The sequence below is a fragment of the Setaria viridis genome, chromosome 4, assembly GCF_005286985.2.
Source record: "Setaria viridis chromosome 4, Setaria_viridis_v4.0, whole genome shotgun sequence".
NCBI classification, from domain to species: Eukaryota; Viridiplantae; Streptophyta; class Magnoliopsida; order Poales; family Poaceae; genus Setaria; species Setaria viridis.
In genome coordinates, this window is record NC_048266.2 from 37,697,974 (window position 1) to 37,723,642 (window position 25,669).

The window sequence follows — 25,669 nt, forward strand, 5'->3', positions numbered from 1 at the left end:
TCATAGTTGTCATAGGTTCAAGCCATCCTAGCTCCTAATAGTAAAAGGAAATATGATCAATGTACACTATACAAGAATACAAGATCACCACCACTGAAAAGGAACCACCCATACAAAATTCAAATTTCAAATGAAGGAACTATGATCAATGTACACCGTACAAGCTCTTTAAAAAAAGAAAGAAAAACTATGCAGGGAAAGTTTCTTGGATCAACAACAATAAACATGCTAAGCGGGGGAAAGAAAACACTGTCCTTATGAGACCTATTGCATACAATTTTCTTTGGCTTCTGTTCATTCATCACAAACTGAAGCAGACAACAACCTAACCTTGCTCCGAGTACAGGAAAAGAATTCACAGGTATCAATAATTGTGATTAGTAGGCTCTCAAGTGAAAACTGCACCCTGGACCTCAAGAACCAAGAAGATGACGGTGGGCCCAGTGTGGTACAGGGTCAATTAGATGACGGTGTTAGCAGAAACTCATTCATTCACATATTGCTACAAATTGTAAGACAATCGTGGTCGTACAGTCAAGAAACCTCATGAATATCTAATCTCTATCTGGTGTAGCCATGTGATCTGAACCCCTGCTGCCATCCGTCCTTGCTGGAGAAGCCTTGTGCCTTGATATGTTTTGACAGAACCTACAAATGGAATCAGGCAAAGCATCTTAGGCAATCTGAAATGAAATAAATAATTTTGCCAAAGAGCTCAGACAACTGTTAAGTGGCCTTAGGGAGGAAGGACACATACATATCCAGCTCTTCCTCCTTTCTCTTGATTTGATATGACCAAAGTACAGGGTCCACATTCTTGGGCAAGGTTTCTTGAAGTTGCAACCCCTCTCTTAGCCACTGCTCAGCTTTATTGCATTCGTTGTCAACCTGATAGTAACAGAGAAGCCATCATTAGAAACACAAGTTAGCCACAGCACAATAGTATTTAAACTGAATCGTTGTTAAGAACCAAGCCCTGAATATTTTATTCAGTAATCTAGGAGCGTTTTAAAAGCTCGGTGCTGTAATTCAGCAAAGAAGAATGAATTCCATATATTCAACATATTGTGAGGTCATAAATGGTTTCCGCTGTACATCTACCATATTGAAGGGTTGATGCAAAATAAGGTTATCATCCTATGTTGTCTTACATATCATCACTTTGCTGAAATTAGAATAGAACAGTAGACCACACATAGATAGTTATGTTAACCTAGATAAAAGCTGAATCATAAACAACTTACAGCATCTCTTTCAAGTGTAGATAGTGACTTGGCAGCCGTCCTGTGATCAACAATGCACTTCAAAAGCTCCCTCATGGCTTCAGCTCTCACTTCGTCGTCTTTACAACGATTTTCAATAGGATCTACAAGCTTTAAATATAAACATAGACATAAGCAAAAGTTCCATGGAGAGGCGCAAGGAAAAAAAGTTTAAAGCTCAGAAGCAGTTGCTCTACCAGGACTTGGTATTGAATAGAATTGCTATTTAGACTAGTTCTGGACATGTTTGATTACTGATTACTAAAAAAACAAAACTGCAGTACCAAATAAGGTTTATCACTTTTCTGGAAGAAATGATCCTATCTGCCTTCAACGTTTTACCATATAATATAGTATAAACCTACTGCTTACTCTTCTTCTTTCATGCAAACTTGGGGGCATGAAATTTCACAATTGAGCTGCCAATTTCTCTAGGGCACGAATCACTGCAAGAATAGCACAAGTGTATGCCCTTTCTTTTTCTGTAATCTACTAACAACATGATATACATAAAGAAACATAGAATAATTCCATGCAACAATAACCTTTGCACAAGAAATAGTGATAACCTTCATGGATGCAAGCAGATCAGACCATCTTATAGCAATGTATAGCATGGGAAATACCATTACAGGTCACAGAACAACACAGACTGTACAAAGATGCACAGTTGATGGGACATTCAAAACAGGACGTGACTGAGAAAACCACAAAAGACTACATAGGAAAGAACAAGAAAATATATTTAAATACAAAAGATATAAATGGGCCCAATGCATCCAGACAGAAAGATCAACAAGAATTTCATTTTACCTTTTTCAGTTCCTCAAGTTTGCTACAGTAAACTGCTTCTGTCTCATCATCACCTTCTTCGTAAAGCCATTCTTCAGTCTGTTGTAGGTTAACTGATATTTCTTCCCTTTCTGAATCAGTAGCAAAGCTCCGGTACCTCTCAGAAAGCTAGAAAAAAACTTATAAGCCAACAAACTTTAGGTATGGGAAAAAAAATTAGAAAGGTTACAGATCACTACCTTATTACGGGTGTCGTATACATAAGATTCTAATGCATTCTTCCTGTCTTTTGTTCGTTCCATAAGTTTATCCTGATAAGCCAGTTGTTGCTCTTGCTCTTGAGCTTCCAGCAATTCCTGCTTGCTCATTGCACCATAAATGTACTCAGCGATTGGCAGATCCTGCCGTTGGATAGACCTTTCATTTCTTGACTTGTGACCCTGCATATAATGACATGTTAAAGTTATAATTATGTTATGTATCATCGCAACATATCCAGACCCAAGCCTCGATAAAGGTGGAGGGGCCTCTTCTGCAGAAGGGAGAGTGTTGCAATAGGGTTGGCAAGCCAACCCACTCACACAACGATTTCCCCAAGAGAAAATTGCGGGCAGAACTTTTCATAATACTTTCAGTTTCCCAACATAACTAATCATAAGATACCTTCTTCAAACACAGATTTAATAAGGTTATTGCACATTTATCATCTTAAATAGTTAAAGTGGCATAGTAAACCCAATTGGTAGGGAAACTGCAAGCAAAATGTTACATACTTGCTGGTTACTACACCACATTTACTGATTATTGCAGGCAACGTTACAAGAAAGCCAGCTGCTGATGGTAGAGTCTACAGGATAACATATTGTTGTAATTTAAAGGAACACGCATAGATCTATGCTCAGTATGTGATAAAATAATCCATTACCGTGTCATCACCACTGGAATCCACCTCCATATGGTCAGCAGAAGTTGCATTCCTTTCATAATCATCTATCAACTGAGGAAGTTTAAAAAGTTAGGACTTGCATATATCTACTGCAAGTTATAAATAAAAGCTGGCGATGACTTAGAAAATTAACACTTACAGCAGCTGATTCAACTGAAATGAGACCATGTAGATTCAAACGAATTTTTACTTTGACTTTAGAAGCTTCAGTGTCTGCTTGGAATGGGCCAATCTGCAACAACACAACTTAAATGAATTATAAATAATATTGTAACAAATCAAGATTTAGATAATTCAAACAGTAGGACAGTGCAACATCATTGAATGAACCACTAGGGGGTTGTGGCCAGTCATACGACATACATGATTAACACTAACAAAGAGAAGAAAATGAGTTTTAAAGAAGACGTCAAGAATTATGTGGAGTTAGCATAAGCAAAAAATGGCCTGAAAACCCAGACCCAGAATTCAGAGTGAAAGAGATTTTGACAGAGTACAACACTTCTTTTTTAGAGCACATTGAAGTATGAAAACACACACTTAACACGAAAGGCCCCACAAGGGATACGCGCTTTCCCACTGAACGCACATGCATGTGTGTACTCCTACAATTAGTGAACACCAACACAGAGTCTGTACCCTGGTGAGCTGGTCAGTGGTCGTACACCCGCAGCACTAGCCATCTGGCAACAGGCCAGTTTCCACAACACTTATATTGAATACATTATCACACTCATTCTTGTCGCACATCACAACACTCCTGCTGCTAACACACACTGGCTCTTACAGAATGGAGTGGCAAGATTACCTTCCCAGACAACACATTCTCTAGAAACCCTACAGTTCCAATTGTCGTGTTTTTATAACAAAATGCTCAAATTACAATTGGTGATATGCACACTAACTTGAAGACATACATTTGTGAAGAGGCAAGAAATGCATTAATATTCACAGTTATTTGATCACTCTAGAAGTTTAATTTATTGACCTACCAAGCAAAACTAAGTGGCCACAAGGCCCTCAAGCCCTCAGCAGAAGATCTATAAGCTATAAAATAATAAGAGAGCATCCATTAGATGGCTGGCCAGCAGAAAGGAGGTATCTCATAAACATTTATATGGAAACATTGGTGATGAAATGAAGTATCCCTGTCTCGCGACAGTGTTGATACAGAGATAAAACAATATTGATCATGGAAGAATATAACAGAACAGACATTGGAGCAAATAAACTATAGTATGATCATCTTTTATAAATCAATGAGCTAACAGCATACCTGAAAACTACCGATCCTTGTTGTGGTACCAGGAGGCAATTCATTCTCATCCACATAATATGCGTCCAAATTAAAACTGCTGTTCTTCTGTAGAGTAATGGTCTTAACACTGGGAAAGGGAAGGCCTCTCCGGAACAATGCATTACTTGACAATGTTGAAATTGGGCCTTCACTCGTGCAACATCCTATCGAAGCAGGGATAGCATCTTGCACCTAAAATACAATGAATGTGGCAATCTCACTATACAACACAGTCTCACCTGCTTCAAATACCAGATATAGCTTACAAGATAAAGTGCAATCATACCTCATATTCCCGAACCCGGAATGTAGGACTAAGCATTGCACACTGCAACGCACACCCCCGAGCCACACATTCGCTAGCATTGAGAGTACGACTAGTTTCCCTTCTAAAGAATCCCGCAAGCACCTTGGCAATGGAAGGTACCCGAGAACCTGACCCAACAAGTTCCACAGAATGTAGCCTCTCCAATCCAATCCCTGAAACTGCCACCGCCCTCTTGCAAGGTTCCACAATCCTCTCCAGCAGTCTAGCACATAGCTTCTCGAATTCCTCCCTCCTGATCACCCCCCTGACATCCTTCTCCTCCATCAAGCACTCAATGTTCACCACAGCCTCCGCATTCGCGCTCAGAACCTTCTTCGCCTTCTCGCACGCTGCCCTTAACCTCATACTGGCCTTCACATTCCCCACTACATCAATCTTATACCTGTCCCTGAACTCCTCTGCAAAATGCTCGAACAGCACCTCGTCGAAGTCCCTGCCCCCCAGGTCAGCGTCGAATCCGTGCGACAGCACCCTCATCCCCGACGCGTCAAAGGCCACCACCGCAACCTGCGTGTCGCATTGCCCGACGTCCACGAACGCGACGTGGCTGGGGCCCCCGGCGCTGCCGAGGTCGGAGCGGTAGAGGCCGTAGCCTAGCGCGGTGGCGGCGAGGTCGTGCATGAGGCGGAGCGGCCTGAGCCCCGCTACGGCGGCGGCGTCGAGGTAGGCGTGGCGCTGCGCCTGCGTGAAGTAACAGGGCACGGAGATCACGCAGTCGGCGACGGGCGCGCCGCCGAGGTCGGCCTCGGCGAGCTGCTTGAGGTAGGCGAGCAGCATGGAGAGGAGGTGGGTCGGGGAGAGCGGGATGTGTCGGCCGATGTGGTCGGCGTGGACGACCGCGCCGCCATCGGCGGCGGAGGAGGAGACGGGGAAGGGGAGGCGCGGGATGTCGCGGAGGATCGAGGAGGCCGGGTCCCGGCCGGTGGCGCCGAGGATGAGGCGCTTGACGCTGGAGAAGGGGGCGTGGGAGGCGGAGGCGGAGGCCGCGTGGGAGCCGATGAGGCGCGCGTTGTGGGAGAAGGCGACGGCGGCGGGGGACTCGCGCTTGGACTCGGCGTTGAGGAGCACGTCGATGCCCCGCTGCCGCGCCGCCGCCGCCACCAGGGTGTCGTTGCCGACGTCGAACCCGACCACGCTCATCGCCGCCGCCGGGTCCGCCGATCCGGGGATTCGATCGGTGGGAATGGGGGCGGGGCGGTCGGATTTGGGGGGCGCGATGCGATGGAAAGATGGAGATGGAGGAGCGGTGCGCCGGAGGGTACGGTCCGCGCACGCCGCGGTGGGAGAGGAGGTGGAGGGGCGGGCGGGGTTACTTGGCTGTCGCCGACAGGTGGGGCCGCTGCCTTTTGCCTGTGGGGACGTGGCGCTGCAAAAGGTTACGGTCTCTTTCTTTCTTGCCCTCCTAATTTCGAGCTGCTAATCATCATCAACCACACTCTTTCACTGTAAGCAGTCAGTATTTTTCATTAGCTAATCTTGTAAACTTGTTTGCCGTACCGTCTTCTCATTTCAATTGTGACTGTAAAATCATTACCCGATGCTGTAATGTGTTTGGGATCTTATACGGTGAAGTTGTTTTATGATCTTGGCAAAGTGGGGAGAACCTTTTTGGTTAACGTATTGACACGTATGAAAAAGTTTTAGTAAGAATAAAGTTAACTCGTCTAGAATCAGATGAATAATATAAAAAATCAATTTTAAAAGTTTTTAAATTCAAAGGTGAAAATTCACGCCTGGAATTGAATGTTCAACTTTCATGGATGGAAAGGCCGAATTTTGTCCACATAGCATGGAACTTAGGTAGCCCGAGGTCTAGCAAAAATAAAACAAAATAAAAAATAAGTGAACCGACGGAAATTGACGGCCTCTCCCGTTCCGGCGGCCGGCCGTGCACGACTGTTCCGTTGCCCCCTAGCCACTTCGCGGCTGTCTTACCCGACCGCGCTCTCGCCGTCGCCGACCTCCCGATTCCATCCCTGCTACCCCCGATCCCAACCGGCTCGCGCGCCGCCGCCATCTTCGCCCGCGCCCACCTTGCTGCCGCGGCTCGCAGCCCCGTACGCTCCCGCGCCCGCCTCGGGGACCCGGCGGCTGCCCTCGATCTGACCCCTCGGGGGCTGGATGGACAAGGGGAAATCGGTGGTCGCCGAGCTGGCGGCGTCGCTCAGCGATGTCCGTGTCACGCCGCGCCAGAACCCCAAGCCCAAGAGCTTCCTACCATCGCCCTCCTTCTGTAAGCTCCTGATTCTTCCTGATTCGAGCTATCAAATCTCTTATGCTGGGTAGCTAACATTTAAGAGTAGTCAGCTGACAGTGTTGGTCACGCGGGCCTGCTTAGAGTTGCCGTGGTTGATTTAGTGGGGTATCTCCTGAAAAAACGAAAGATGTAAAGAAAGAATTGAGAACCTTCTAGGATGATAAAAGCAGTGGTGGAAATATTATCCCTGGAGCTATTGATTGGCTTTAGTTTGCAGAATTGGTGTTGTGTGCTTCACTTTTATCATTCTGTTAATTGTATCTCGGGAGACACTTAACTTTCAGTAAGTGACATGTATTCCAGTTGTTAATGGATATTTGTTCTGATATACTGCCAAGAAGATTACACACAACAGTTAATTTGTATTGAACAGGGAATGAAGCCTCATTCAGTTTGTGTTAACAAACTCATCAAAATAACTTCATCAAGTGTTGTACAGATCAAAATAATTTAATATTTCTTCCTATCGGTTTCCAATTGTCCCTGACTCCCTGTAAATGCATGTTTGAAGCTTTATCTCCAAATATTAATGTGCAATTCATCACTTTTCAGATTCTTTCTCAAAGAAGGCTAAACCTCGGAAATTGGTGAGCCTGTGTCTTGGCACACTTGGTCAGCATCTTGAGGATATCATCGCTGATATTTCTGAATTTGCTGCCTTCTTTCCACCCCATATAAAGGTACTCACATTCATCCCTGGCTTTTGTTAGGTTTTCAGTTGATGCATCCTTGCCTTGTTGCCAGAATAAAATGTTAATTCTAAATCTTGAGTTAGATAGAGTTCACCTTTTAGTTTGTGATTGTAGCCCAATTTATTGACATGGTGGTGTTCATTGACTGACAAAAAGAAAATACATGTTCTTGTAGTTGATCTGATGGCTCGCAACGCTATTAATTTAATTTACGGGATGTTCTTTCTTCCAGTTGGCTTGTAAGTTGTTACTCTTGCTTTGAAGCTCAAATATAAGGGTATAAGGGTATTAAACAACAGCAAGAAGTGAGAATCTACATTATCTTTCTTTGCTTGCTGTTGGATTTGAAACTTCATTATGTAAATAGCATGTAATACAATACACGATGCTCATTAACCTGATAAACACTTACACAATCCAGACAGGATGTCAATATGACCACTAGTCAGGAAGAAACTGTTAGAACAAAAGGTTTTTGACCTAAGATATGCATCTATGTGCATTAGGGTTTTTGAAGTGGTCAGGTCCAGTAATTGTAAAACAATTTCTGTTGATTTAGTTCATGTGCTGACATGTGATATCTACTGGTACTTATGCATGTTATATTGATTTTGAGTTTATTGTATGAAACAGTTGGCAATTCTGTCTATTGCAAGGAGAAGAAGGCTCCTGAATGATGAAGTTTTGACTGCTCTTGCTGAAAGCTCCTGGGAAATCCTAGATATATCTGGATCTGATGTAACTGATGTTGGTTTGGCTACTGTAGCAAATGTTTGTAGTAATCTACGGGCAGTTGATATTAGGTAAGGGTTTGTGTCTTGTCAGCTGTTACTTGCTAGAAGTTCAAGAAACTATATCTTATTTATGACATCTTTCTCATGCAGTCGCTGTGAAAAAATTACTAATGCTGGTGTTTCCAAGATTGTAAGCCATTGCCTATCCTTGGAGATATTGAGATGTGGGTATGACTTCCAACAAATTGCATGCATAACCTTAGGGTCAATCAATCTCAAATATGTTCTTTCATGATTTTGCCTCCAATTTCTTTCTGAATAACTATGTGAACATTGTGGTGTTATCCATGCCTGTTATTGACATGGTGGAGATTGAATTCACTTCAGTCCTGTAGCCTGTATGTGCTAGGTTAGTCACCTCTAAGAAATACTACTTGTCCAATATCAGCATTCTTGATTTATCTATTATGGTAAGACCGCAATGATTGATGGTTGCTGAAACTGAATATATGCATGCATGCCTGAGGCAGAAAATTAGGTGGTTCTTCATAGATAACTAACTCATCTTATATGAGTTGTCAATATTTATGGTTAAAATCTGGTTTATATTTGATCATGTTGGCACAAGTCTATTTTAGTTTGCATTCCTGCTAATGAATAGCTGGCAGATTTAATGACCATTGTTGACTATGCGTAGTTTGATTAGTGGGATATTAAAAAGAGCTTGAACCCCATGGTTGCAGAGGCTGTCCAAGAAGTGAATTCACTGCAAGGAGGTGCTTGAATCTCTTGAAACCCAAACTGAATACTCTTGAAGAGGACTCGTGGGAGGAACTTGACACATTAGATATTGGAGGCGGTGCAGAGTCTTTAAGATGGCTTGTTTGGGTATGCTTGCATGTTCACTTCTCTAGCAATGATTCGCTGTGCCTTCATCATTCACTAATACGTATCTCATGATTAATCTTTTCCCCTTGCAGCCCAAGATAGATGATAACTCAAAGGAAACTCTAGCTGCTGAATGCCCTCGGGTTACGATAAACCCACAGCCATCACTTTATGACCTCTCTGGGTCGAAAGTCCCAGTTGAAGCACTGGCAAGCGTACCACTAGACCATTCCATAGTTGAGGATGTTGATCCCAAAACATGGGCAGTTTCTGCTGCCCCTCGAAGACCTGTTGCTCCATCAAATCCTAATGATCCACCTGAAATACCGATAGCAGAGAGGTTTCGGCTCGCCTATGTGGAGAGGGAAGCAAGGCTGGCGCCCAAAAGAGCCAAGCGAGAAAGACAGCAGCGGCGCCGCGCTGAAAGGGACTACATGATGAATGATATCGACGCCAGGTCGATCGCACTTGCTTCTCAAGCAAGCAGGAATTTGCGCAAGAGCTGATACCAAACTTTGCTTTGCTTCGCTTGTTTTTGGTGTTGTATGTATCTCAACAGTTTTGTTGAAAAAGAGAGATGTGGAGAGGAATGATGTTCAATCTTATAAGTGTAAAGATAGGCAGAACACAGCTTTGTACTAGCAAGTAGCAGTGGCGTTTATCATGTACGAAGATGTTAATAAACCAAAATGCAGGTAAAGTGTGCCTGATCAGGTCATGAGTGAATCGCCGAGCCAGATTTGTGATCCTGGTAATACGAACTTTGTAGAATCTGGCCAGATTTGTGATCCTGTTGAGACGAGGTTTGTTGAATCTGAATGAAACGTTTCGTGTAAATTGCCTCTCTCAATTTGTTGAATATGAATGACGCAATTCGACTTCATGTGATTTCTGTGAATCGCTGCTAAGAACGAAATCAATGCACAGACGAAAAATTGCTAAGTTGTACTGTATTGTACACACCGGAGCATCAGATCTTAAGATTAGATTATACTAGTCCAAATTCTTAAAAGAAGCTAGAAACACAACAACCCGATCCATCTACACATCATCTAACAGCCTACACAAAGCCACGAGCACACCGAGCAGCAACCAGCCCTCAGTGCGCGGCGACGAGGTCCGATGACGGCGCCGCCGCGAACGCGTCCACGAACGCCTCCGCGGCCTCCGGCGGGGGCAGGAACACCACGCCCCGCGCCGCGGCGAGCTTCTTCCGCAGCGGGTACCGCATCCCCCGCGCCGCGGGGCCCAGGAAGCACGGGACACCGTCCCCGGCTGAGGCCGGCGCGGGCGACAGGGGAAGCGAGGAGGAGGACGGCGGCGGGAGGGGCGCCCGCGCGGCGCAGCGGAGGGAGCGGGCCAGGACCTTGGAGTCGCGGAGCCGCGCGAGGGCGCCCGGGCGGAGGAACCGGTGCGGGCTGAGGCTGAGGCCGCCGCGCTGGCGCTCGTCCGCGCGCGGGGCCGCGGGGCGGCGCGACGGGGACCGGAGGCGGCGGTCCATGGGTGGGCGGGCAGGTGGCGCGGTGGGGGCGCGTGGAGGGAGGAGTGGATCGGGAGGGCGGTGGCGGGGGATTGGAAAGGGTGGGAGGGAGATTTGGAATTGAGCGCGGATTTGATTGGTGGTGAGGAGGGAGAAGGGATTTATGGTGGCGAGCGGGAGGATGGGTGGAGGGAAACGAAAACGAGGCCGGGCGGGAAGGGGGGTGACGAATCGGGGATTCGGGGGGCGATTGGAAAATGGGAGGGAGGCAGAGGCGTACGCGCCAAGCCGCCAAGGAAGGCATGGACTGGAGATTGGTAAGTGTTGACTCAAAACTTTGTGCGTGGCGGGCCAGGAGAGAGAGGCTCTAGGCCGATCCGATCTTGCCGAAATGCTAGTCGAGTTGTTGTTTTTTGGGGCCCAGTTCGAGGACGCCTACTTGTTGTACTTTTTATAAAAAAAAATACTGAAATGATTCATTGCAATCCAAAAATGGGACGTTCAGATCAAAATTGTGGACATTTCTTTTGGGCTTGGCTACACGGCGCTCAGCGCATTTCGAAATTTGAAGAGTATAAAGGGATGAGAAGAAAAGTGTGTAAAGGACAGGGAGAAATGCTCGAATATAATATATTTCTTTTAAGCGGGGTTTTTTTAATAGGATGCAATTGAATGAATAGCATGGAACCATTATTCTGCAATATGTAGAGTAGTAGCTCTTTCTTTATCAGGTCGATACAAAAATGGGATGTCAAAAGAATCGATCAGCTCTACACCCCCTCGAGTCCTCGATTGGCACCAGCAGACGCTGAGTAAAATCCCGGTCTGCTCCAGCAGTGTTGCCCAATCGTAAACTGTGTCTAGCTAGTTACAGGCCTACAAAATGAATCAGAGAAATTTTGTACAATGCGCTCGATCTAAGTACACAACAGAGCACCTTCCAGCCTTGTTGATGAACCCTGTAGATCTCAAATCACTCGCTCTGATTAGAAAGAAGCAGTCAACAGCGCCTTTTCACCTTCTGAACACCTCGTATGGACCCCCCAGATGTTCTGCACAGAGTTGCAGATACCACTGCACTTCCAATCGAACGAGGCTGCACAGGTGTTCCCTGCCTGAGCTTTCCATTCGCAATCTGTGATAAAAAAAAAGCAATTCATGATGAAAATTTGGCATGAGAAAGGATATTGTAACTTTTCGTAGCAACTTCAGCCGTAGCTTTTGAGCAAGTACCATATAAATACTCAAGTAAATCAGACTGTCAATCTGAACTCATTCTGATAACAAAGTAACAGAAACTCACCAGGTGGAGTGCCGCAGCATAGTCTGCGGTCATCAATATGCTCAACATCTAACCCTATCAACCAAGCTCCCAAAGAAACATCCTCGTTGATGTACTTGTGCAAAACATGCCTGCCATTATTGAATTAGCAGAGACGAGGTTAGTACAAACTGGCACGAAACAGGATAAAGTGGTGCTATCTTTCTGGAAAACTAGGTTAGGTAGTATCTCACTTGTTTATTGATATGTAGGTTGCCAAGTCTTTTGAAATAGCATACAATTGACCAGTGGCATGTCGAAAATATTTGTTACCCACTTCACCAAATTTCCAGTGCTCAGGTTCGTAGTACCTGACATCCCTGGACAGCAGCAATCTCATGTAACTGCTAGCATATAAAGCATGTAGACAAGGTAACAAACTAATGAGACTATTTTCTTTTACTTACTTGTCAGATAAGACAGGGCCAGACTTCATGCATCCAATGTATACCCTGGGCTTCGAAATATGTTTGGATAAGATATTTCCAAGCGTCGCTGCAAACATAAATTTTTTTATGTTAGGAATAGAATGTTGCTGAACATAAAAGGACAATTAGTGGGAGCATGAGCCTTCGATATGCTAACAGTCTAACACTTGACGAACTTTTCTTTGGTCCTTGGAATTAACAGATTAGACAACATCAAACTTAAAGTTCAGACCAGTAAACAAGTACTTGGTACCTTAGAAATACTTGTTAGTATCCAATCAAAGGAAATACTTTCAAGAAGAAAAAGGACAACACTAATGGCCTCAAATGAACCTTGGGACCAACTGACAGTAACACAATTACGGTCATACTGCCCCAAACCTTAAGAATAGTAAAAGGCACTGGGCCAAAGGTTAATACCTATATTAACATGGACATCGTCGTCAACCTTCACATAGAAGTTAGCATCCCATAAAGCAACAGCTGTCGCAAAGTATGTTCTTGTTTTGCCTGAAAGTTCAAGGTATCCTTCAACATGATCCTACAATTCAAGTGCAAATGACTAAAATTAGAGCAAAAAGACAAATAGGAAGTAATAATGACTTCAAAACTACATGTGGATCTAGAAGGCAATGGGGCAGCAGCAAGTAGCAGTAATTGAACCAGATAAAGTGAAATCTTACAAGCCTCATGAAATCCCCATGTTTCTTATCCTCTGCTTGAATAGCTCTGTCGACGATTCCACCTGAAATAGCACTGAAAGAAAGCATACCCAATCATCACTTGCTTGGAGCTGTCAGTAAACTAAAAAGGAAAATATGTGTTTGAGTGAAATAAAGAAAAACAAGATTGTCCAAGATTTTAGGCTAACAACACAAAAAGTAAGAGGACTTCTTCCCAACTTAGAGTTAGTTAGATCTTGCTGATATCTACAAAGTTTAACATTGGCATACATTGATATGCTAGAAGCTTTATGAGATCAAATGCTAACAAAGCTAAGTCACTTGGAAAATAGGTAGAAAAGGATCTTATGATTCAAATAAAGAGTTTTTTGTAAGGAACAGTGTGTGATAAAAACAGATTTCTTCATACTACAGTGGTATATCTGCAGTGCATGATAGGGGTCGCCACTATCAATTATGGTGATGTGAGACAAATTTTCATATGCTAGCGAAAGCGTGTGAAATGCATGCAGTTAGCAGTCTATGCAAGTTAATGGAGCAAATTCAACGGAACCTATACAGAAAAAGGAGAGATGTAGCACACCTGTGACCAATAACAAAACGAATTATGATCCCCTTCTCTTCCTCCAGCTTTTTCCTCATTTCTCCTGGTTTTAAGAATTACTTCACCATCAATATTTTATATTATCAATGAGGCGCTTAGGGGAAATCATTGTGAAAAAAACCTTGAGGCATCCAAGTGTTGCGGATAGAATCCCTTCTCTTGCGGCTGCTAAAAGCAGTATTGATGCCTATCACCATAAGGTATTTGCGCCTACCGGTAGACTCAGAAGCCTTGTACTCTTCGGACACTGGAGATCCGTTGAGAAAAGAATCTTGTAGAGTTCTTGCAGCAGAGAGTTCTGTCTCCAGGTTTGCTATTGTCTTACCTAAAGTCCTGCAAGAAGCCAGTTCAACTGCAATTAGAAACAATTTCCTTGAAGCTTCCCTGAATCAAATCAGAGAGAGAGAAGGCATGTATGGTCATCACATACTGGGCATCATGGTGAGTATCTGAGATATGTAACATATCCCTGTAATCGTGTTTTCCTTGAACCTGGTAACGCAAGGGCATAAATTTGCATCAAGATCAATCGGGCACATGATAATATTCAATACTTAAGAGGCACCAGGTTATATTTAGATGTTGAAAAGAATTAAATGAGTCAATAGACTAAATTACTTTTTGTATACTACAGTCTCCAGCCATAAGCTCAGACTCTTTCCCTCTTCTTTCATTTGGTATAGCTACCTCACTTGCTTCAGGCAATGTCCACATCCTGGAGAGAGAAAAAAAATCACAATCAAGTAGCGCATACCTTTGGTGAAATAAATTAAAAAAAAACTCATAGAAGAATGCACATGCTGCAACCAGAGTGAAATCAGGCCGATTAATATGATCGGATTGAGGCAAAAGGTGTCTAAGTGACAAAGAACTGTTATGACCTAGCGAATCCCAAGCGTAAAAATACAATTCACAATACCTAAGAGCTTTTTAATTAAAAAAATATGGTAGCTAGCCTAATTCCACCTCTGCTGCACGCGTTGGCACCGAACAATTCAGTTGCAAAATCCAAGTCATCTGGTGAATGCTTGAAGCCAACATAACGACGCTCACAAAGTATGAATGCTTGAAGCCACGAGGAGCACCCCCAATTCAGACATTTATCAACACTCTCGATGAATTCAGGGAAATAAAGCCCTGCTCACGAGTGGAGATAACTAGTTTGGTTCAGATGTTCAGTCAAGTCAACCTACATCCGCTCCCCCCAAAATGCAGAAGCGAGCTCACCAGAAGACCACGGATCTCACCCGCATCCATCCTACGAATACTCGGGACTATGCAGAACGAGCCGCCAATGTACTCGAATCTGAACATCCCATCGGGCACCGGATTGATTGATTGGTTACCTGTTGGTGAAGAGCAGGCCGAGGCAGAAGCTCCCGACGCAGAGCAGCAGCACCCACCTCCTAGCCACGCCATCCGCGCCGCCTCCCTTCCTCCAACTCATGGCCGCCGCCGCCGCAGCACTGCCGCCAGCAGCGACCACCACCGCCTACTCGTCGTCCTCCTCCTCTGAGTCTCAGCTCCCGCAGCAGGAGGACGTCCAGAGGGAGTTGGAGGCGGCGGGGCGGGGAAGCCATGTCCTGGATTCTTTAATCACCGGGCGCGCCACAGTCCACCCTCCCCCCATGAGACCCATGTGCGCGGGCGGGAGGCGGCCACCGACGCTGCAGAGGGCACAGTGTACAGCTCGGCTGCCCTGCCGCGAGTAAATTAATGGAAGGCTCCCTCGCTCGCTTGCTGGTGCAGTGGTGCTGCACTGCTGCTGGAGCTAGGAGCTTTCTGTTGGACGGTCGGTGGAGGGCGCGTCGGATTCTGAATTCGGACGGCGTCTGTAGCGGAACAGAAAGCCAGGCCGTTCCGTAGACCGTAGGATTATTTAAGTTTCACGAGCCGGGTAGGGCGGGTGGGCGGGCGGGCGGTGCTCGATCGCTTCCCCTTGCGCCGCCGCTACGCCCGTGCCGGGCTGCCGGCGCCGCCTTCCTCCGCCGCGTTGGGGGCTTGCAGTTGCCGTGCCGTGCCGTGGCGGCGCGACGCACCGGGAAGCAGGCGCAAGGGAAACTTGTGGAGCACCCGGCACGGGGCCAACAGGAACTTGCCGCGTGGGACAAAAATGAACCTCCCCGTGTTCCTCCCCCCCCCCCCCCCCCCCCCCCCCCCCCCCACCCGCGTCTGGTGGGCCTTCCACGGTTCCACCCAGGCACCCACCGCTTTCACACTGTTCGCGCGCACCGGCGGGCGGCGGTGGATGGGACGGGATGCCGAGTCCGTGCGCGCGTCCCCGCGCTTGGGTGCTCCTCGTCTCCTCGCCCTCGTTCGTTCAGGGACGCGTGTGGGTGCGCTGGATCAACGATTTGGAGGTTGTCGAATCAGCATTGCTCTCCGAACATATGTTTGGTCTGGCCGGCTCCGGTAGCTGCCTATCGAACCTTCGTGTTGAACAATGACACGACACATCGCTAGTGTTTTATTTTCTGCAGCATTTTAAAAGTTCCGGTTGATTTCGGCAGTGTGATTTTGGACTAAACAATTTGGCAGTAGTTATTGCGTGCCTTGGACATCAGGTGTGCAACTAATAGTCCAAATACATTTTTAAAAAAGTACAAATATACTTAATTCCTCCCAAAAACAAAGTCCAAATACATTTTGCATCGGTCAACAAGATAAGATGAGGGCTCTAACCTCTGGTGGTATGTCCGGCATACGCGATACAGAGCCAATTTCTTCGGAGAGCTAGTTCCCTGTTCTGCCGACATAGATACGTACAAATATACAGTCTACACTCTCGACCTTAGCTAACCACTACAAGAGTTTATGACATCAATTCACAAACCATCCACTATTCTATCTCTCATGTTGTCTCCAGTCTCCACTCCCTGACCGGCTCCGACCATCTTGACTGCCTTATTATGTTTACATAATATATATGTGGACTATTGAGATAATGCTAAAGTAAAGATTGAAAAGGTCGACTTGTTTTTATCACCTCTCATCAAACTTAAACTCCCCACCATGACTCATCTCCCACTTTTGTTCATGCATATAAAATGAACACGATTTGTTGATGGATTTCGTCTAACCATTTCTATTGTTGCAGCATTGTTCCGTTAATGCAGGCTTATTTTGGATAGTATATGTTATTAAATTTTTTTAAGACTATAGCTTCGCAATCATTGCTCAAGTCCACAAGAAGATCAAAACATAAGTTGGGGAGGTGGGGCATGTGCCCTCCCTGGACCCTACTTGGGGTGCATTCCCATGAGTTGCAATAACCATGCACAACAAAATTCAATATATTGGTCATCACTTTGAACCATTGTTAGTCGATCTATAATGACAGATCGCACTTGCACATGTGTTGCTATTCCTTTTGTCTCACCCATACCTTGAGGCTACCTTTGACATGTATGTACTTTGTAGCTCTAGCTAATTTAAGAAACATGATCACCTCTCACATCAATCTTAAAACTCACTACCATAACGGTTCCTCAATTATCTAGGGATCGTTTAAAGATTCTCGGCCATGCAAGACGCCATTTTATACTCATGCAAGTGATATGGTATCTAGAAGGTGTCTAAAGAGAGTGAGCTAGTACGTTAGCTACATAGCCGGACACGACTCCGGCCAGAAATGCACCTCCTGCGATCTCGACGATAAAAATGCCAATGCCAAGCAGGCGCCTAAACTTAGGAAACAAAAGCCATGCACGCAAATGCCATGCACGCGCGTCGGTAACCGCAAGTCCGCAGGAATACGCGGCGCGCAAATAGGGCGCGCGCGCGCGCGGCGGCGAGCATTTGGCGGGAGCGATCCGGGAGCTGCACCACCCACCTCATCACCACCTCTATCTGCACCCCGGGCCCCTGCCGCCATTACCACGGCTTCCTCCTCCGCCTCTCCCCACTTCGTCTTTCCCTCCCTCCGCGCCAGGGGCGGAAGGCCGTCGTCGCCGACCACCCCCACCGCCGCCCCGTCCCGTTCCAGCTAGCAGCCCGCCGTTGCGCGTGGTTGCATGGCTGCTGCTGCTGCTTGCTTTGTTCCTCCGGTCCCCGCGCAATTGGGAGCCTGAGCTAATTGGTCGGTCTAGGTGCAGAACAATTTTTGCGTACGGGAGGAGCTCTCGATCTCCCCGGCCGGCTGGGCCACCATTCGCCGGATAAACTGATCGCCGTCTTCTCGCTCTCTCTGCCCTGCTCCCGGGGCCGAGAGGGGAGGATAGAAGGCCACGTCACGCTATTGACACAGTAAAGCGGGGGGTCGAGAGGCCGAGGTGAATAAGCTGGCGGACGGAACGATGGCGAGGAGCGGCGGCGGCGGGGTGGAAGGATGCGGCGGCGGCGTGCTGAAGAAGGGGCCGTGGACGCAGGCGGAGGACAAGCTGCTGGTCGACCACGTGCGGCGGCACGGGGAGGGCAACTGGAACGCCGTGCGCCGGGAGACCGGGCTGCAGCGCTGCGGCAAGAGCTGCCGGCTCCGGTGGGCCAACCACCTCCGCCCAAACCTCCGCAAGGGCCCCTTCTCCCCCGAGGAGGAGCGCCAGATCCTCCGCCTCCACGGCCTCATCGGCAACAAGTGGGCCCGCATCTCGTCGCACGTAAGTCCCCGCCACAAATGTTCTTGCAAAATCTTATCTTTGTTGGTAATGTTCAAAAAAATATTATCTTTTGATTGTAATTGTTCGTGTTTGATCGATCAAGACACGAAAACTTCATGATCTTTTTTTTTGGCTTCTCGCAGCTGCCCGGGAGGACGGACAACGAGATCAAGAACTACTGGAATACGCGCCTCAAGCGCCGGCAGCGCGCGGGGCTGCCGCTCTACCCGCCGGACATCGAGCGGGAGATCGCGTTGCTGCGCGCGCAGAACATCAACCCGTTCGCCGACGCCGACGGCAACGCCAACTCCGGCCTCCCGCCGCCGCTCCTCTACGACGCCAACAACCCGTTCGCGCTGCCTCCCGCCGTGCCGTCGCCCTCGGGCTCCGCCACGGCGTCCCACTCGCCGCTGATCAACCAGAGCTACCCCCTCCTGAACCAGATGCAGGGGATGCCGGTGTTCCACCTTGCCAGCAGCCAGCAGTCGCCGCAGCCGGTGTTCCACCACCACCAGGACAACGGCGCGGCGCTCGGCCACGGTGGCTTCGTCTCCTCGGGCCTGCCGCCGTTGCCCACCAGAGCGCACGAGCTCCCTTCGAACCAATTCGACACCTCGAGCAGCGGCGGCGGCGCCGGGCTGCTGGAATCTCTGCTGCTCGGCGACGACCACCTACCGCGGCACATCCCGACCATGGTCAAGGTCAACTCCATGCCCGCGCTCACGTACCGCGAGCCCGGCTCCTGCAGGCTGCCCGTCCACGGCGCCGGCGCCGGGAGCGACAGCGACGAGACCTCGCACTGCTTGCCCGGAGAGGACATGCACCATGGCGCGAAATGGAACTTCACCTACGGTCAGTTCTCGCTCAGCTTTTTTCTTTCCTTCTCTTCCCCAAGAAAAAACGATAGCGCAAATCAGGATCAACGAAGAAACTGACGCCGATCGTCTGCTATAAAATGTAGATTAGGACGAGCACACAACACGTACGGTGCAAACGCGATCATCATCGTCTCACATGTTGTTGCATTGGGAAACCGATGCGTTTCAGAGGACTTCAAGCCGGCGAAGAGGAGGACACCGAGCGAGGCGGGGATCTCCGACATGTTCGGCGTCGCCCCGGGCTTCATCCCGGGGGACTGGTTCAGCGCCTGCGGCGGCTCGACGGCCCCTTCGCCGGGGCCGTCGTCGGCCGTCACCGACGACGAGTTCGGCCTGGAGATGCAGCAGTTCATGTCATTGCTACCACTGTCCATTGACGAGCACAGCTGGAACGCATAATTTGGATGGAAAGAAAACCGGAAATGTAGAACGTGTATTTGCTTTTTGCGAGAACAGTGTACGCATTGTTTTTGTAATGAGCCTATTCTTGGACCTGCTCTGTTCTAGACTTCTAAGCTTCAAACAGACCCGGCCTATTTTATCACGGCTTCGGTGTGCCCCGGCTCCGCTACTGTAGTGCTACTAGCGTGGAGCCGTTGAAGCTCAAAAATTTGGCTTTACCGGCCGCTCCCTGCTACAGTAACAGGTGAACCTGGAGCTCAGTGAAACCATGCCAAACACAGGATCTCTAATGTGCTACGGTGAACCTGGAGCTCAGGGCAACCCTGCCAAAGCCAAACGCATGATCTCTAAGCATGGGTTTGGTTCCAAGGTTAAAACGAGACGGGATGGGTTGATCCTAGATATGATAGTGTTTGGTTGAAAGCGACAAGGGATAGATCTAAAGATGCGCGACAAGCCTGTCCGGCAAAAACGAGCGGGCAGGTCATCCCACTTTTTCTGATTCACACCATCTCTAGTCATGTCCTATGAAAAAACCGTCCAACTTAAACTGACTTAAGTGCGCCTAATCACTATCAAAACAGTAATTATTCATAACACACTTAAAACAGTTTAAATCCAGTAGTTCGTCGAGTATCCTCGAGACAACCCGAATCATCCACATACAACTTGAATCTTAGCCATCATTTCCACGAAAGGAAAGCATCAACAAATATTACATTTTTACATAAATACTGAAGGTACAAATGATTACATAGATTGAAACAAACTTAGAGTGCAAGTTAAACCATTCTAAGAGTTTCAAACTTAAAACAAGTTCAGAAAGTAAAGTAATTAAACAACTAGGTTCAACACTAGGGTATTACGAAACCCGTAAAATATCCTAGTTCTTCGGGCCTTCCTCTTCGGTAGACTGCTGCTACACGACTGAAAACAACAATAGAGGATCCCCTGAGTACGAAGGTACTCAGCAAGACTGACCCGTCTAACCAGTATAGATAGATTAAAATAAAGTTTCAAGGAGTATGATTCCTTTTTAGTGTACTGGTCGAATCAACATTTTGCGAAAAGCTTACTACTTGTGGACCCTTAGTTTTATTATTTTAACCATAATTAGTTCTTACCTCACCAGTCTAGGTGAATAAAATATTTTGCTCAATCAAGTGGAACTAAACATCATACAACAATATTAATTCAAGGAAAACATTATATTCAACTTGATTACTCTACGATGCTTAAGCTATGATCAAGTGCATTCATAATCGAGAATTGCGGCGATCCGGACCGATTTATATCCTGCAGGAGATACCTAATCACCAGCCATGCACAACTTCGCGGGTTGCACATAACGACCTTTCGATTAGTCATACCCAAATATCAGAAACATAATTACCCAGGATGCGCCCCCACATGGGACCCCGCGTCTAGCCTGATCTCCATGTGAGTTTCAGACTACGTCCCTGCCTTTCTTCCTCACGCCAAGCACGAGTAAGGATATTTCCAATCAAAGAGCCAACTAACCTACCGAGCTTGCTGGTTACCAATGGTAGTGAGCAACCAGATAATATCACTTGATCCAAAGTTAAGATAACGAATGGGCCTTAACCAATTTAACAGAATAGATGAAACTACGGAACTCAAGACTCCTTTCTTGATTCCATCCAAGCTTTCATCCACTATTTTCAAAACAGGCCATTTCCTTGATATAAACATGTATGAACAATATTGCCTTAGGTTGCTGAGCACCAGAGGTACTCAGAAAGGATAAGGATAGCATAACTATGCTTTGCTAAGCATGGGACATTACTAATTTTTTTGAATAGGTGGCAAAGATGTCCTACAAGAAGGTTTGATTGTGCATAAAAGTAAGGTTTCAATCAACTCCTAGACTTAATGTATAAAAAGAGAAATAACCAATAATTTGGACATGTGAATATAAATCTCTGAAAATAATAGGTGTAGATGCTCTGGGGGCTTGCCTGGGGTCAAAAAATGTTAGTTCCTTTGGAAAAACCCTTCAATAAAAGGAGCAACTTCAACACCCTTCTCGAACTCCTGACGATCTTCAAATAATTTCACGAAATCCACTTCAGGAACTTCAGGTTCTACGATATGATGCAAGTCACAGTTAGGGTATGCAAAACCTTTTGAAACACTGACTATACAACTTATCTTCATCTTCAAGATAAAGTTGCAAGTCAACACTAAACTACCCATAAAAGATTAACCCACAAATTATTTTCTTAACTAACCTAACTTAAGCCTTTTCTTTGATTTAGAAAAGCATTATAAATAACTTCTAATCTCAAAACCTAATTCATATGGATTAATAAGCATTTGTGAATAATAAAACATTATTCAAAATTTTATACATTTTATAAAGGTTAAGTATTTATCTAAATACCTTAAATAAAGGTACTAAATAAATACCTAATTTTTGTTATCTTTTCCAAGGGTTTAAGAATTTTTAATGCATAAAGGAAAATAAAACAAACCTAAAAAAAGTGTTTTCCCTATTTTTGAACACTCCTACAAATTATAGTGAATTAAAGATGAAGACTGAATTTAAATCTAATTTCTAAAACACCCTAAATCAATTTATCCTCAAACCCCCTGAAAAACCTACTCTCACTCACCCCGTCCTACCCTCACGGGTCCGGTTAACCAGGTCACACCCCGACCTTGACCGAGGGTGCACGGGCAGTTACAGCGGAAAGCTCGCCATCGGCGGGGTCTCCGGCGACGACAACTACATGGCTGGACTTGCCTCGACTACGCCCACCTACGGGTGGTGTTGTTGGGGTGGTTAAGCTAGCGGCGGCGACGAACGGCGGTGATCGGCGGTGGAGCAAGCGGCGCTAGGGTTAGCGGCGGCGTGCGGCTCGACTACGGCGACTCCTCGGCAAAAAGCGACACGTACGGCTCATGCGTGACACAACTAGACCCTCAGGGGATGCTTACAGTGGTGCTCATCGGTGGCGGCTTGGCAAAATAGAGGCGGCGGACGGACGCGACGAGGATGGCGTCCAGGATGGCCTTGCCGGTGTTGGAGGTCTCGGTGGACTGCGGAGTGGATTTGGAGCTGTGGTGAAGGAATCGGCCGGCGGTGGATCTCAACTCACGAATTTCATGGGCGGCTTGAGTTCTGCTCTGTTCATGCACGGGCAAAAGGAAGCAAGGCAGAGTTGCGACTCTGCTCAAAACTTGTGCCAGTGCACAGACGACGGTGCCAACAGTGTGCCTGAGCTGTTCGTGCTGGGGCTGCTTACGAGGTGGTGGCGAGGCCATGGACAGCAAGAAAAGGTAGGGATGGAGCGAGGCTCACGCACATGGCCAGAGCAGCGTACTTGACAAAGGCAGACGCGCGAGCAAAAGAGAGAGACTGGCCAGCGGCACAGAGCAACGACGAGATGGGGAAGCTGATGAGCTACGGCCGGCGAGCTATGCTCAAAGATGCGGAACAAAGAAAAACAAGGCCAGTAGGCATATACAGGCGAGCGCGACGTCGGTGACCGGTGACAGCAGCTGCTTGCAACGTGTTGTGCTGGAGCATTCTCTGGTTGCGCAAAGCAAGGAGAGGCGGCGGGGCAACGGCGGTCAAACGAACACTGCTTGGCGTTCAAGTTTAAGCGATAGCGGAGGCACGTCGGTGACCAAGCCGACAAGCTGCTGATGCTGCCGGGCTGCAGACTTCAAATGTGCATAGAAAACTAACCTCTTCTTTGATTAAATTCGTCCAAACCAAGCTTCAACTCGCCATGAGCCTAAAACCAAAGTTGGAGCTGGTATAAACAGCTACAAGTGATAGATAGCACTTTTTTTCCAACGATCAAAGGATTTGGAGATAAAAATTTCTGAACTTTAGTGCAAAACAAGAGCTCTTACTGAACCTCTTGAACTTGTCCATCAGTTTAACAGTCAGAGTTGAAACAGTGCAAACTTCAATTTTTGAACTCCAATTTAAATATTCAAACAGACTTTTCCTTGTCCAAGAGCTACTTTCATTTGGTAACCATATATTATAAATCCCATTTTTAATGATCTTGTTCAATATCTACATGTAGAAATCTTCAAAAACTTGATCCAAAGTAGGCCACTCATCACTGTTTTCAGAGTTCAATGGCAACTGCCATTCAGTCTGTCAGTGATCACCCCCAAAACAGTCCAACTTCCAAACTTTGAGCTCTGATTAAAATTTCAATTCTTTTTCTTTACTGTCCAACAACATATCCAAATGATTGTCTGTTTATCTAATATCACTTAGGGTCCTTCAAGATCTAAAGTTGCAATGAAAAACTTCTCAGAAATTAAGCTCGAAGTTAAGTACTTAGCACTGTTTTCAGACCGGAAATTTTCATATTGTGAATTGTTTGCCCAAGTCAACAACTTTGACTTTGCATTTGAGATGCTTATGACTTGAATTGATCCCAAGCTTGATTCCACTGAGTTCCAAACACTTTCAGCTTATGATTTCATGTTTGATTCAAATTTGGCTCAAATTCGCACTTGGCTCATAATACTTTTCTTTTAACCCAAATTTCATCATCAACCTCTTAATAACCTTCTTAGACTTTTAATAACACTGGGTGTTACACATCCTCTCTCACGTCCTCCCCACGCTCTTCTCGTTCACTTGTCACCGGTCGTGGAGCCCTTGCCGTCAGCTCATCACTGCCCTCCGCTTGAAGGAAATCTTCCCCTGCCTCTCAAAACTGCCTTTACAGCATATCTAGCAGCCTGGCCAAATTTCATCTCCTAATTTCAGTACACTCCAGCAGACTAGCCAAATCTATATATTTTTGTTGGTTTTCAAATTATCATGAACTGATATGCTTTCCACGTTTTTTAATCAAAACGATACTACAAGTTCAAATAGTTTACCAAAAAATTCCTTTCAAAAAAATAAATTACAAAAAACAGTAAACTCTAAAAATTTAATTTAAATCCAAAAGAGATTTATTCGATCACCACAAATTTTGACGTGATTTTAGGAGGCCGTCCTTTATGAGTTTGTAAAAGAGAGCAAAATGAATGGAGTTTTGAAGCAAAATAACAATAAACATAAGGCCCTATTTGCCGGCCTATAAGCAAATGTGACTGCTATAGCTATTATGTGGATGCTCGTTGTTTTGAACAAAGGCTAAAAATAGCAATGACAAGTTAGATATCGCAGTAATTATGCAAGAACACATTTATATCTGCATGTGAGCAAAGGATCCGGCGGTCTAAGATGAGTACCACTATATTTACTATTATGTTGTTATGCCTCGTCTCATATAAGCCACATCCCACATCAATCTTAGGCCTTGTTTAGTTGGTCAAATTGGGAGATGCAAAATTACTGTGCTAGCACTGTAGCATACTGTAGCATTTCGTTTGTATTTGTGAATTATTGTCCAAATATTAACTAATTAGGCTCAAAAGATTCGTCTCGCAAAGTACAACAAAACTGTGCAATTAGTTTTTAATTTCGTTTACGTTTAGTACTCCATGCATGTACCGCAAGTTTGATGTGATAGGAAATCTTCTTTTTGCATAGTGTTAAAGTTGGGAGTTGGGGGTAATTGGGAGTTGGGGGTAACTTGCCTTATTGTATCTTTTCGTATGACGATGACTCAGAAGCACAGCCGGGGAGGAATTCAAAAGCCGGTATCCGATCGATTGCGTGCACGGTTACATCCAAATTGAACCAAACGGCTACAATGATATTTGTTAATCCTCCATAATGCATTTACGTTCCACTTTGTTAACCCTGCGTAGGCCTTTAGGTTCAACTATCGAACCATTACTTTACTTTGTTTAAATTTAGAATGATTTGGGATAATATAGCGTTATGGCAAACGAAATTTAAAAATTACAAATGACTTTAAAATTACAAATGACAATTGTCATGTAGCAACCGTGAATTCGTGAGGGCGAAGTTCATAATCATTAGGGTTCTAAATTACTAAATCTAAAAATCCTAAATCAGTTACCACAACTATTAAGGATATAAACGTTCAAATTTCACATTTTAGATGTCCAGTCAAACTTTGAACTACGTAGGTAGTTACAATGGTAATCTATTACCAATAAAATTTTA

At 45.8% G+C, this 25,669-nt stretch overlaps 5 protein-coding genes across 5 annotated transcripts; 2 read left to right on the plus strand and 3 right to left on the minus strand.

Moving 5' to 3' along the window:
* Positions 1–94: 94 nt before the first annotated feature.
* LOC117853069 (heat shock 70 kDa protein 16) lies at positions 95–5,886 on the minus strand. Its single transcript, XM_034735434.2, has 9 exons — positions 4,584–5,886; positions 4,277–4,489; positions 3,140–3,232; positions 2,980–3,051; positions 2,294–2,494; positions 2,076–2,222; positions 1,245–1,373; positions 758–888; positions 95–648 (listed from the first exon to the last, which is right to left on the minus strand). Exons 1-9 carry the CDS (start codon positions 5,763–5,765, stop codon positions 555–557), a joined length of 2,262 nt encoding a protein of 753 aa, XP_034591325.1. The 5' UTR covers positions 5,766–5,886; the 3' UTR covers positions 95–554.
* A 618-nt stretch (positions 5,887–6,504) lies between these two features.
* LOC117852839 (uncharacterized) lies at positions 6,505–10,033 on the plus strand. The gene is made up of 6 exons (XM_034735119.2): positions 6,505–6,858; positions 7,435–7,562; positions 8,208–8,377; positions 8,459–8,536; positions 9,052–9,196; positions 9,289–10,033. The coding sequence occupies exons 1-6, from the start codon at positions 6,747–6,749 to the stop codon at positions 9,700–9,702; spliced, it is 1,047 nt and encodes a 348-aa protein (XP_034591010.1). The 5' UTR covers positions 6,505–6,746; the 3' UTR covers positions 9,703–10,033.
* A 133-nt stretch (positions 10,034–10,166) lies between these two features.
* LOC117852840 (uncharacterized) lies at positions 10,167–11,225 on the minus strand. The gene has a single exon (XM_034735121.2). It carries the CDS (start codon positions 10,695–10,697, stop codon positions 10,296–10,298), a length of 402 nt encoding a protein of 133 aa, XP_034591012.1. The 5' UTR covers positions 10,698–11,225; the 3' UTR covers positions 10,167–10,295.
* A 124-nt stretch (positions 11,226–11,349) lies between these two features.
* Positions 11,350–15,541, minus strand: LOC117852838 (probable beta-1,3-galactosyltransferase 2). The gene is made up of 11 exons (XM_034735118.2): positions 15,059–15,541; positions 14,331–14,427; positions 14,143–14,204; positions 13,834–14,045; positions 13,692–13,755; positions 13,109–13,181; positions 12,846–12,966; positions 12,405–12,492; positions 12,192–12,317; positions 11,980–12,089; positions 11,350–11,811 (listed from the first exon to the last, which is right to left on the minus strand). Exons 1-11 carry the CDS (start codon positions 15,157–15,159, stop codon positions 11,663–11,665), a joined length of 1,203 nt encoding a protein of 400 aa, XP_034591009.1. The 5' UTR covers positions 15,160–15,541; the 3' UTR covers positions 11,350–11,662.
* A 1,765-nt stretch (positions 15,542–17,306) lies between these two features.
* LOC117852836 (uncharacterized) lies at positions 17,307–19,982 on the plus strand. The gene is made up of 3 exons (XM_034735116.2): positions 17,307–18,307; positions 18,451–19,159; positions 19,355–19,982. The coding sequence occupies exons 1-3, from the start codon at positions 18,008–18,010 to the stop codon at positions 19,582–19,584; spliced, it is 1,239 nt and encodes a 412-aa protein (XP_034591007.1). The 5' UTR covers positions 17,307–18,007; the 3' UTR covers positions 19,585–19,982.
* The last annotated feature ends 5,687 nt before the right edge of the window (positions 19,983–25,669 follow it).